The sequence below is a fragment of the Camarhynchus parvulus genome, chromosome 2 (assembly GCF_901933205.1).
Source record: "Camarhynchus parvulus chromosome 2, STF_HiC, whole genome shotgun sequence".
Taxonomy (NCBI): Eukaryota; Metazoa; Chordata; class Aves; order Passeriformes; family Thraupidae; genus Camarhynchus; species Camarhynchus parvulus.
In genome coordinates this window covers 127136824-127148927 of record NC_044572.1, presented here as the reverse complement: position 1 = coordinate 127148927, position 12104 = coordinate 127136824, and the positions used below count along the sequence as shown (strand labels likewise).

At 39.7% G+C, this 12104-nt stretch overlaps 1 protein-coding gene across 4 annotated transcripts in view; it reads left to right on the top strand.

Annotated features, from left to right (window-relative positions):
• RUNX1T1 (RUNX1 partner transcriptional co-repressor 1) overlaps positions 1–12104 on the top strand; it is a 115305-nt gene that overhangs the window by 32202 nt on the left and 70999 nt on the right. The window contains exon 1 of one of the 4 annotated variants that reach the window (XM_030969553.1): positions 2720–3297. The exons of the other annotated variants lie outside the window; for them this stretch is intronic. Within the exon in view, the coding sequence (XP_030825413.1) occupies positions 3291–3297 (7 nt within the window). The 5' untranslated portion in view covers positions 2720–3290. Of the gene's footprint in view, positions 1–2719; positions 3298–12104 lie in introns of those variants that run through there. 4 annotated transcript variants of the gene reach the window in all.

Here is a 12104-nt window from a genome sequence, read left to right as displayed (position 1 = left end):
GAGCGGGAAGTTGAGAAGTCCTACAGAAAAGCTTTGAGTTAAATTCTTCCTTCACTGTTAATAGAGAGCTTTCATTAACTACAGATGTGTTTCAGTGGACTTCCAGTCCCTGTTATTAAGCTGGGTTTGCACAAAAGGCAATCTCTGTACTTTTACATGATGGCCATTAGGAATTTCCCTTTTCCATCAGATTCATGTCTTGGCTACCTTATATCATCCGCTGCATAAAAATCTTTATGCTTCCCTTTCAAATACAAGACTATGGAGACTGGTTTGCCTTCTCTACCCATTTTCAAACTAAGGACTCCTAAAGGAAGATTTAAATTATTTTGTAAAGCCTTTTGAGTGATGGTCAAAGGAGGAGCTGGTGCCCACCCAAAATGGTGTAATGTAATGTGCACCATAAAAAAACTGGGCCCCGATTGTCTTGTGGGTTTTTCATTCGTTTTGTATCCCATTCATTTTGGCAATACTCTGATTCTTGTGATGCAGCAGAACTGTTCTGTGTTAAAACCAGTGTCTTTCCTTTCTTGGTGGAGAATAAAACCATTTTACAGAATGGGCTGTCCACTTTTGCTTGGCCTGCTAAAATTTTAGATGTGGTGCAAAAACTTCTAGGGCAAGCTTTAGGTGACTGCATTAGAAATGGGGGTGGGGAAAGCAAATAAATTTCCACAGATACTTCTTCAGGGAGGACTGCCAAATGGGTTGCAGCCTGCCTCAGTGTATTAAATAATGAGAGGGGAAAACTATGTATGCAGCTGGCTGCTTGAGAAAATGCTGAAGTAGTCTCAGATGCACAGGCATTCTGTTAGCCCCTTCCATGAGCAGACTTCTAGGTGAGAATCTCCAGGGATCCAGGTTTTGTTGACGTGGATCAATTTAAGTGGCAATTACTGTAGTCAGATAACAGCTTAAAAAGGCTTTTTACACACAGAAAAAAAGATGCGTAATCATGCAGCATATGGAAGTTCAATTTCGTGAGCCATGGTCTGTGGATTTACAATGTACTGATATTAAGACCTTCTTTTAAAGAGTGAATATTGTTCGGTTTTATTAAAATGCATCATAGCATTGACACATTACTTTCTACTCTGAAGCTGATTCAGGCTGCATCTATGTTGATGGAAGGTTGCATTTCCAACTGTGAAAATGTTTCTCCTTTCATGTAGAGTACAGCATTACAAAAAAAAAAAAACCAACGTAGCAAATACAATACTAACTGACTGGTTTTAAATAGTGCATCAAATAATAAAACCAAAAGGACAGTAAAGTCTTTAAAGGCCTTGTTGGAGCAGACTTCACTTGTCTCCATTTCCCTTGTTTCTCTCCCTTTGCCCCTCTGCTTTTTTCCCTTTCATGAAAGTGGTCAGGAAAATGTTTTCATGTTTTGGTTTTCATGTTTCTCTTGGGCTCTCTGACACTCAAAAATCCATTATAAAGAACTTCATTACGATAGATGTCTGGCGAAGATGAAGAAAATACCTGCCTCAAGTAGTAGACACATTAGGTTGTAAGTGCTGGGCTAACAGCCCAGGGGATTGTTATTGGGGCAGGGGAGCTCCTTTTCTTCTTGATAGTCTTGGATTTGCCAGTTCTGTGTTTGGAATTTCTCTCCTATTTAAATGAAACCTAAGGGTGACACTTAGATTGTGTTAAAAAAATATCGTAGAAATATCAGTAAATAAAATGATTCATTTTCTTTAAGTGAGAAATATTCATGAGTTCAGTCTGGACATTAGGAAGGACTGTTATTTTCTGCTTGATTTTGCATGTGTGTCCTTTTCCTAAACAGATCTTTATCAGGCTCTGAGGTAGCTAGAGGAAGGAAGAGGAAGGCCTAAAAGCAGAGCTGTTTCTTCTTAATAGAGGCAGAAGATGGCATAATGCAAAATCAGGGGGGTGCATAAATATGTACACAAGGACAGACCTTACACTGAGAAGATCTGACTGAGAGTTGTTGCCTTTCCATAAAGGTTTGAATGTATAATGCAAAAGTAAAGTCAGAACCAGGACCTACGTGTTAGTTGCTGGAGAAATGGCTCGTTACTAAAGCATTTTGAACGTGCTGAATGGGAGGAGAGTTTTCAAAAGGACGGTATTTTTTCTTGTGCCTAGAATTTTGTGCAAAGCTGTGTGCTACAGAAGGCACGAGAGTCAAGCGTATGCTTCTTCTAAGAGGCAAAGATGTTTTACAAAGGACTAAAGAGGGACTGCTGTGAAGAAAATAGCCAGCTTTAGATAAAGCACTATAACAAAGACTTGTAGTTTTATGTATCATGGTGTCCATTAAAGCTTAATAGGGAAGAGTGAATTGAACCTAGCCAGGCATACCTTATTCATGTGAAGGATAAACATTTAAGGGGTTCACAAAATCAGAAATTGGGAGGACATGATTGTTTAGCTTTTGAAAAAGCTTTACAGGGAAGATTTTGTTTTCATCCCCCATGGATCACTATGCAAGGTAAAGGAGAGTAAGCTGCAAATGTTTGGAACATATCAATGGAAGAATCCCAGGGGGTTAAAAGCACCATAGTAAAATGTAAGTGGTCTGCTTTCTAAGTGTGGTCTATTTTACACATACTACTGTGGATCTGAGAGAGTGAGTGATTTTGATACTCCATTCCGTATAGTAAAGGAGAATAATAATGACAGAAGTGTGTGTGTGGGGGGCGGCAGAATTCTCTTGTATATTCTTGTGCACGTTTTGAATTTCCAGGTAAATAAATAGACATAGTCTTACAAAGTGCAAAATTATGGCTGTTAAAATAAAGAATTTTTTCCCCCACATTTGGAGGAGAGCTGATTCAAAGTGATTCTTTTTCTTTAATTGTTGTCAGTGGACGAAAGGGTTAACTTTTAAGGAAAAAATGAATAATTCAGTGTTTGGCTTATCACTCTGCATTTTAGTTTCTATTCTTTGGTCATCTGGAACTTGGTGTGAAAGGTAGAGTAAAAGGAGTCAGCTGAGGGGAGCCGGGGTTGTGATAATTTGCACACACATCCCTGTCATTGTTCTGCCTGAAGAGACAGGGCTGGGTTCAAGGCCACATGTGCTCCTGTCATCATTCACATTTCTGCTCCAAGTGCAATACAGAGTGTCAGCTCTCCATCTGTCTTTGCCTGGCAAACGCACGCGCCCAGCATCCTGCCTCCAGCTACGCTGCCACAGCCAGTTCTGATGGCCCTCCTCGCTTCTCTCTGTTCATTCCAGAACAGGAGGCACTGAGCCCTAAATAAGCTTGCTTTTAGGAGAGAGCCATTTACAGTGTGGTATATTTTATCCAAGGATGCCTGGTGAGTCGAAATTATTGCAGCTCTTTCGGTTCTAAATGAGGAAACGCTAATCGTTTTTTTGATAGTACATTTTCCCTCTCTCTTTTTTTCTTTTCTCTTTTAATATAGAGGGTGATTTGCAAGCTGATACGGGTACGGAGCGATCGCGGATGCTAATTCTGTTGTGTATGTGTTTGGGGGAGGGGAATTTGTGCAAGTGAACTGCTAGAGATGATACTTACAGCAGGACTGGATGTTTCAATGAAAAGGAATAGAAATAGCAGAAAGTCACCAGCTTTGTGGATGCAGGTCTCTGAACGGGGGATCATTTTTAGCAAAGGGAAATACAGCTTCAGGCTGGCTTTCATGACTGTCAGCTGCACCTTGAATCTGCAAACATTTGATCGTCGGAGATCATTCACAGCGTTTACCCATCAGCTGAAATTATCTCTGTGAAAAGCTGTTTATGTTGGAGAAGTGAGGGAGATTTATAAAACAGATTATTCCAGCCTTGTCCTAAATTGTAGTCCTTTGCTGTCACCAGGCAAATCACCAAAATATGTTGATTCAAAACAAAACAATAAAAAAATCTGCTGAATTAGAGGAATTGCTGTGGAGCTGGGAGTTATAATAGGTCGGTTTCCTAAGGAAAATATTACCTTTGGATCTTACAATCACTTGTCTTATTGATAAGTGTTATTGCCAATAAAAATGCTTCTATGCAGGGTGATTTGTCTGAGGGGTTTTATGAGATGCTTGACCACAACTGAGTAGATTGAATTTGGTGTGTTTTGTTTGTGTTTTTCTCCCCTTTGGTAAGGACTGGAGAAAGCCATGTGCCTGATTATAACAGCTTGTGTTCTGGATAAAAAAAAGACAGGGCTAGAGATCCTACAGCTGGCTGGTTCTTGTGGATTATTTCGGTAGGACAGGCAGAAGAGGCTATGCTTGATCACAGAGAGTCTGTACACCTCGCAGATGGTGTTTTGAAACAGTATCTGCCAGTTTACTGCAGCCACAGTTGCATGTAGGTATTGCCAGTTGTTGGAAGAATGTTTTCCTTTTAGGATTTTTGTATATGGTCATACCCTATGCTGGTATGTTTGCTGATCCTGTGATTGTAACAAGAAAGTGGGCTCTGTTTGCTCAAATCACAAGGTTAAGAGGATTTATATGGTCGAAATATGGGCAAATTAATTTGCATAGATAACAACTGAGGACTATGAAAGGTCAATTTAACCCTTTAAACATCAAATTTGATTTGCATACATTGCATTCCTGGGAATGTGCTCTTCATTAGAAATACCATGGTAATTCATTAATTAGGAAAACTGTGCATTGTGCATAATTTTCATTCACTGATGTTTCCCTTATGTTTGTATGGAACTCATCTTCGCCTGTGGTTTACTCTTCCTGTGTTTTATCAAGATATTTAGGTGTACTGAAATGACACAATCTTATCAGTTTTGATCCTTGTGTGCATTATTTGGTGTTATTGGCAAACTGTTGGAATGCCTAGAGTGGACATTTTTGAAAGTCTATTAAGCCTTTGGCATTTAAATTACTTAATCTACCTGCTGGTTAAAATTTCATGCATCTTTAATCAAAATGGCATGTACCACACTCAAATATGTATACCCTTATCAATACTCGTTAAGCTTTACCATTAAATAAATCTTTTATTTGCAGCATTCTCTTAAAGCAGTAGCAAGCAAGAAGTGTGTTTTAATGTCAGCTCTGAGTGTTAGAAAACCTTGCACTTGGATACAGAGAATACACTGACAGCTGTGACTGGGAGCATGTGCCAGAATGGAGATACTTGAACAGATCTGACACTTGGCTATTTTTGACACCCATCTGCACTTTTTTACTCTCCTCTAGGATGAACTGCCTCTCAATCTGTTCACAGCATATTTTAGCCCTTTAATATTGTGGTGTTGTGTTTTTTCAAATGGGCATTATTAGCCATCTGGGGCAGATTTTGTATTTTAAAAGTAAGCACATTATGTACAGGAGATTAAAAGGATATGTATTTTTATGTAATCTGATATTATGTCAGTGCCTTTTGTGTATGTGTGAAGTCTTGATTTCAGAACCATCCCTTTAGTGATTCTGACATCTGAGGTCCTTCTTTTGGGGAAAGAACAGGAAGTAATAAAGATGGGTTCTGGTTTATGTGTGGTGATAACAATTACACAAACTAAAATTGCCCTTCAAAGACGAATTGCTCGTACTGTTATAAATTGTGACTGGGCGCTCACCTCCTCGCTGTCCTGTCAGGGCAAAGCGACAGCAGCGGGGCTGGCTAATGAAGCGCTGTAAAAGCCTTTCTGACTTCTGTGAAGGCACTGCTGCAACTCTGAGAAAAGTCTCTAGAAAGATAATCCCGTTAACATGCAGCTTGCCGTAACCAAGTTAACCATTTTGTCATTCTGTGGAGCGAACTCTAGGAAGTGTTTATCTCTAAGTAATTGTTCCTGGGGGAACAGTGTTCAAATCTAATACCATACACCAGTTTCTCTGATTACTGTGAATGTGGTTGTTGGTTTCTTTTTTTTTTTTTTTTTTTTTGTACTGTTTATTCCGGACTTTATTTATGAAACATTACAAATCTATCAGTCATTTTATAGTACTTTCAAAGAACAGATGTTGGCCTACAAAATGCTTTATTATTGCCCATGGCATTATTCAGCATGGTTTCCTTAAAAGGACAATCAGTGATCACAGTCATTGTAGCCCAGAAATAATGCTGCTCTTTCAGAAGATGGCCTGGTATTAGGTCAGACCACCCTTTCTTTACTTCTGCTCTCCAGATGTGGCTGCAACTATTTTTTTTTAAGTTCATGTTTCAAAAAAAAAATGGGTTTGTTTTCAAAATCTGGTTTTACTTAAGATATCTCCATCCTGGAGTGCATTTCATAAATTGCCCACATATTTTTCTTAGCAGAGAACTTTAATGGCTGTAATTTTTAACACATGGCCACATCATGTGATATTTTCAAAACATTTACACATAGCTTTAAGAAGGTCCCGGCAGAAATGATCCATCATCTCACAGCCAGCCCATTTCTTAACAGCATATCTGCATTTTCCATTTAGCAGAGCTATATATTATTAGCTTACATTTTGGGTAGTAAAACAGTGTATTGCTGATTGTAAAACATGGACTTTATTATCTGCTGAAAATTGATTTGGCATTTATAGCCACTGTGTACTAGAGTGGCTTTCTGGTTTTAACATTAGTGCTTGCAAGTGATGATTTGTTTAAAGAACAGAAACAAAATTGCCATGGACATAACTGTTAGTGTCCTAGTAACTGAACATTTGGATTATCCACCTGTGTTTTAAATACATGCGTCTAAATGGTGTTACACAGCAAAAGTGTCCTAACAGTCCACTAACCTACTTGTTCTGTTCTAAGTTGCAGTTGCTATGCTGTTATATTAGAAGGACTCTGTGTATTACAAAACAAGTTTCCTGCCAAATAGGGAAAATGTGTCTGGAACTACTTAAGTCTGAGTGTTAACTTTGCATCATTATTCCAATCTTCCTACATAATGGCTTTATCTTCAGGATTCAGCTACAAATGAAAAGCTCTTTCCCTAAGAGGACCGTGGGCCACTGGGTTTTTCAGATATGTATGATAGGGTTGGGAGGCGACATGTGATGACTTCTTTTCACAGTATTAAAGTTTCTTCGTCTTTTATGGTAGTAATAAATTCCAAAGTCTGCATAAAATTATTGCTCTTATTTTCAACCCATGGGGCTGTGAACTGCCTCATGCTACACATGCATGGAAAGTAACTAACACATCATGGAATGCAGATCATGCTGCAGGAATGAATATATATATATATGTATGTATGTTTTATCAGGGTCCCAAACACTCTTCTCCTGAGAAGATAGAAAGCTTTATAGCTCAAGCCCTTAGCTAGAGAAGAATAGCCTAGTTAGTTTCTCAGGACAGGTACTTCCTTGGTGTTTAGCACCGGGGTGTTTAGCACCAATCATATCTTGATTTGAAGATTTTGGACTCCACACTCACATATATAAGGCATGGTCATCATAGCTTGCAAATGCAATCTGTGTATATACTATTTGAAAAGACAACTTGAATTTTGCATAAAATGAATAATGTGATACACCAGTTTAAAGTCCATACAGAGAAATTGATACATGTAAGAGTAGAGGACACGATACCTGGTCCTTTTCAAGACGTGCACACATACCTCTACCAGTTTTCTGGTTTGTTTGCTTCATCCTTGTTTCTTTCAAGTGTGTACATCAAGGATAACACCACAAAAAATCAGCTGAAGCCTGGTATTTCGCTTCCAGGTCACAAAACAACTTGCGCACTTGAAGCAGTAGCTGCCTTCCAAATCCAAAGTGCTGTGCCTCTAACTCTCCTCATTCCTGGGTGCATCACTGTTACAGCTTTAAAGTTTCCTGATCATGTCAAGCTGCAACTCTGCATGACAGGGTCTCCTTCAGTATTGAGAGGGTTAAGCAGCCCAGTGCTGAGATCACACCAATATCTTCTTGGAGTTGAAGCATTTCTGTGACTTGAGTTGTTCACACAGTTTGATCTGGTAAGTAATCTCAGAGGAAGCCCAGTGCATATTTAAACATGTTGGTCTCTTCACAAGTGTAGGCTTACTTTTTGTTCCCAGAAATGTATGTGGTGTAAAATGGAGCATAGAGCCAGCAATGCGAAGGCAAGTAGAGATTAAATGGGGAAAAACATAGGGCACAGCAGTGCTTGAATTTTCACTTACACACAGACACAGTCTAGCCATATTGGCCCACTTGGCAAGGCTTATTTCTTTGGATATCCTGCTATGCTAACTCCCTGTTCCCGCAGTTCCTCTGTGATGCTGGTGAAGTCCTTGCCACGTTGTTCCATTCTATCTATATTCACTGGCTCAGCTCTCCAGCAGCTCAGCCATCTCTGCACTGAGTTGCATTTTTGTGATGTACATTTGTTCTTTCTGCCTCATGTACATGAGAGTCACCAGATGAAGAGCAGGACCAGTGAAGGAGCTGCTTTCTCCTTGCTGCCGTTGATGTTGAGCCCTGTTCCCTCTTAATATGTTTCTTGTTCAGTTCTTGGGTAGAACAAGAGCATTGGAGATTACTCTCATGAACTGCTAATGGGCAGTAGCTTTCCCCACTGCTAAAGGAATATGGTCCAGACCTGAGTGTGAACAAATAGGAGGAGGATTTGAATTTGTGTGTTTCACTTCCAGAGTGAGGCTTCCACTCCAAAATCTTGCAAAAAAAATTCAAAGCTCACTCTTCCATCTTGCCTAGCTATGTCTTATACAAACCATTTCTGCTTGCCAATCTTCTGAAGGTGAGGATATGGACAAGTTTTCTGGAGGAGCGAGTAATGCTGTGGATTCCACGTCTCCAAGTTATTGAGGCCCTTGAAAGGCAGGAGTTTTCCTGTTGGTGAGCTGTAAACAGTTGCTAGTTAAATATAATTAACTTTATATAATCTTTTTTCATGAGCTGTCTACAGCTGCCTAATGGGAGGGTGTAGAGAAGATGGATGAAGCCAAGTTTTTCTTGAGGTGCATAGTGGTAAAGATGAGAGGTAAAAGGCACGAGTAATAGACCATGATAAAACCCAAGTAGATACCAGAAAAAAGTTCTTCACCATAATGATGGTCAGACATTAAAACTGTTTTTTCAGAGAGGCAGTGATATTTTCTTTATTGAAGATCCTGTATAGGACAAACCTGTGGCAACTTGATCTAAACTTCACATGCTTTAAGACAGAAGGACATAGGCTGTCTTAATCTCCTACGGTCACTTCAGCTTGCATAATGATTCTTTGTTCCGCTGGATCTGTTAATTGTTCTGGACACCCAGTCTGAGGTGCTTCAGACCTGTGCTCTGTAGAGGAGAGCAGAGCAGCCCCTGGTACTGGCTTCTGTGTTGTGTTTCAGGGGAAATTTCAGCAGTATTGGGCTTCAAACACCTAAAGGGATTCATTTAATCTGCTCTGAAACTACTGTTTGATCTGTAGCTTTGTGAATGAACTTTGTGTGCTGGTAGAAGAGCAGAATTGTCAGGCTCAGTGCTGGTTGAAAGGGCTGCACATCCTTCCTCTGGCAGCTCATGGAGCTGTGCTTCCATACACCAGAGCTGCATTTATTTCTGTGAGCTTTTTTATTGTTTTATTTTTATTTTTTCTCTACTAGTAATTTCTTCTTTACTGCAAGTTGTAGGCAGAGTGCAGAGAAAGAGCCTCATTGTGAGCTTTAACTGCAGAACAGCTTGAAACAACAAGGTGCTGGAGACCTTGGGATTTGAGAAGATACACTTCAGCTGAAGGTTCACAGACCTCTTAGTCTTGGTCCCTGTGCTGCAGCACACCACTTGTTAGTAATGTTCTTGCAGCTGGTTTAAAGAAGAGACACTGAACCCATCCAAATTCTAAAAGTCTCCTTCTCAAATTCTTATGGTATGAAGCTAGAGCTTTACTTGAGTTTTTTCATGATGTTGTGTAGTGAGTTATAGATTTATTTCTGCTTTTTCTTGCTCTTGGGATCTGGTAATCTTGTGAAATTTTCATGAGGAAAAGTTACCTGGTAGGACCTACGCATCTGAATTTATTAAAATTATCCAGCCAGATATTTAGGTATTAGTGTAGATAAATATTCTGGAGCTATGCCTGCAACATAACTGTACTTTTAAACAGGCACAAAGTGTAAGTCAAAGGTGACAGGAAATCTTTCTGAAGTTCAAAAGGAAATACCATCAGCAGAGGACACAGTTATTAAGAGTACTGCTCATATGGTTCTCATTCCTTATGGACATCCCTGTAGAAGCAGAGTGTAACAAGCTCTGCTGTTATTTTTGCGTGTTGACAATACTGAGCTGACAAAGACCAAAAGAAATGTGGAAATAGAAGAGTGAAAGGAATTGATATTGATCACCTCCTGGAGAAGAAGCTGAGGATTAAGGAAGAAAAATGTATTTTGGTAACCCTTCAAGCATACTGCAAGTTTGGGCAGATCTGCTGTAGGGTCAGGCTGATATCCATTTTTTGTTTAAAAATAGGGGCTGTTATATTGAACTGAGATTTGAGTAAGTGGCATTTGCATATGCTTAATGAAATAAACACAGGGCAGGAGACTTTTCTCCTTTTAACGCCTTTATTAAAGTGATCAGCTCAGGATTAGGAAGCTCGACGAGGCGGCCGTCTCCGTCTTCTTCCCAGCGTGGCTCAGAGGAGAAGGACGTGCAGTTTTGTCCACGAGGGGCAAAGCCGGGGAGGGTCCGGTCCTCACAGGAACTTCTGGGCCGGACCCCGATGTTTTCCCACTTTTCCTTGCTTCCCGGCTTCAGGTCTTGGTCTCAGGCAGCTTCTGTAGTCAGGGCGAGGGGCACCAAGGTCTCCCAACATCTCTGCAGGTCCAGCACGCTGCTCTTCTCATCCCAGAATCACTCTAATTTCTCAATCTTATATTTGGCTCGTTGTTTTTGGGGTTTTTTATAAGTTCAATACGTCCCATGGTACACTGGTTCTCAAAATCTGCATATTCTGATGTCCTTTTCTCTCCCTGACTGGGAGCGGTACCTTTGCCTTAGGGCAGGGTTTTACCGATACAAAAGGAGGGCTATCACCCTGCCCTGGCTAGGGTCGTTAAGTGATACAAAGAGAACTATTAACTCTAACGACTTGTAATTAACATAACAAGTAACACGGCCGCAGCAGCTCCAGGTCTAAAAAAATTTTGTAACTTAGTTTTTCTACAGAAATAAAATTTACCCAAATTCTGTTCATAACACTTAATTAACTGCAGTGAAGTTTGAAATTATTCAAAAAGGAGGAACATGTTATACCTTTCAAAGTCCATTGCCCTTTCTAGCTTATCAATACATCTTTTCTGGGGTTTAAGGCACTACTCTGTCTAAGTAAGTAATTTGGAAAGCATATCTAAAATTTTACATGGTACTCTATCAGTTCTAATGCTTTACTGGAATTTTCTTTATATGCTTATAATCCTCTTCTCCAAGCCTTGGGAGCTTTCCTGTATATGTCCAGTGCAGATTCTTGTAGTTCCCCCTTTCTCTCTGATTCTAGTGATGCTAGGTTCAATGTCTTACTGTCCTCCTGTTTGAAACCACATCCTGCTAAAGGAGTAATCTCCCAGTTAGGGATACAGGGCCTTTCCCCTTCCTTCTTTCAGATCTCTCCTTCATATGTACTTTGTGAGTCATGCAAGCACACATGACTCAAATACTCTTCCTGCCACAAGATTGCAGTTTGGAAAATGTGTGCACTCGCATCATAGGAAAATGCAGCCATAATTTGATTCTTGCTTCCAAACTGTGCATTCCAAATATATTCTGGTGGCCCTTTTAAGCCAGAGCAATAAGCATGTGTACACAGCCCTGAATTTTCATTGTAGCTGTTTTATAATCCAAATGAATGCCATCTAGATAGACTTTCCTATATGTGACTTCCTCATATAATTCCTTGAATTTTTAAGAGCCTCTTTTTTTAAAAGGGAATTTGCGCCTTGAAGAGCACCAGCCACATCTTCCATGGTTAGCAAATACAAATTAACATTTATTGTTTTAATTTTATTTTTCCAGTCCATTTCACCACATAATTGTTGATTGCGTAATTATATCTGCTAGATTTGCACACACTTATTTGTATTCTCTTTAGGAGAAAGTTTGTCTAACTGGAATTTAGAAGAGGTCATTTTCTGTGACAGTGTTACTGTTACTACTTTTTTTTTTGCCTGGATACTAGATACACTATTTTGAACATTTTAGACTATAAACACTGCAGTGTACAAAAATGGTCT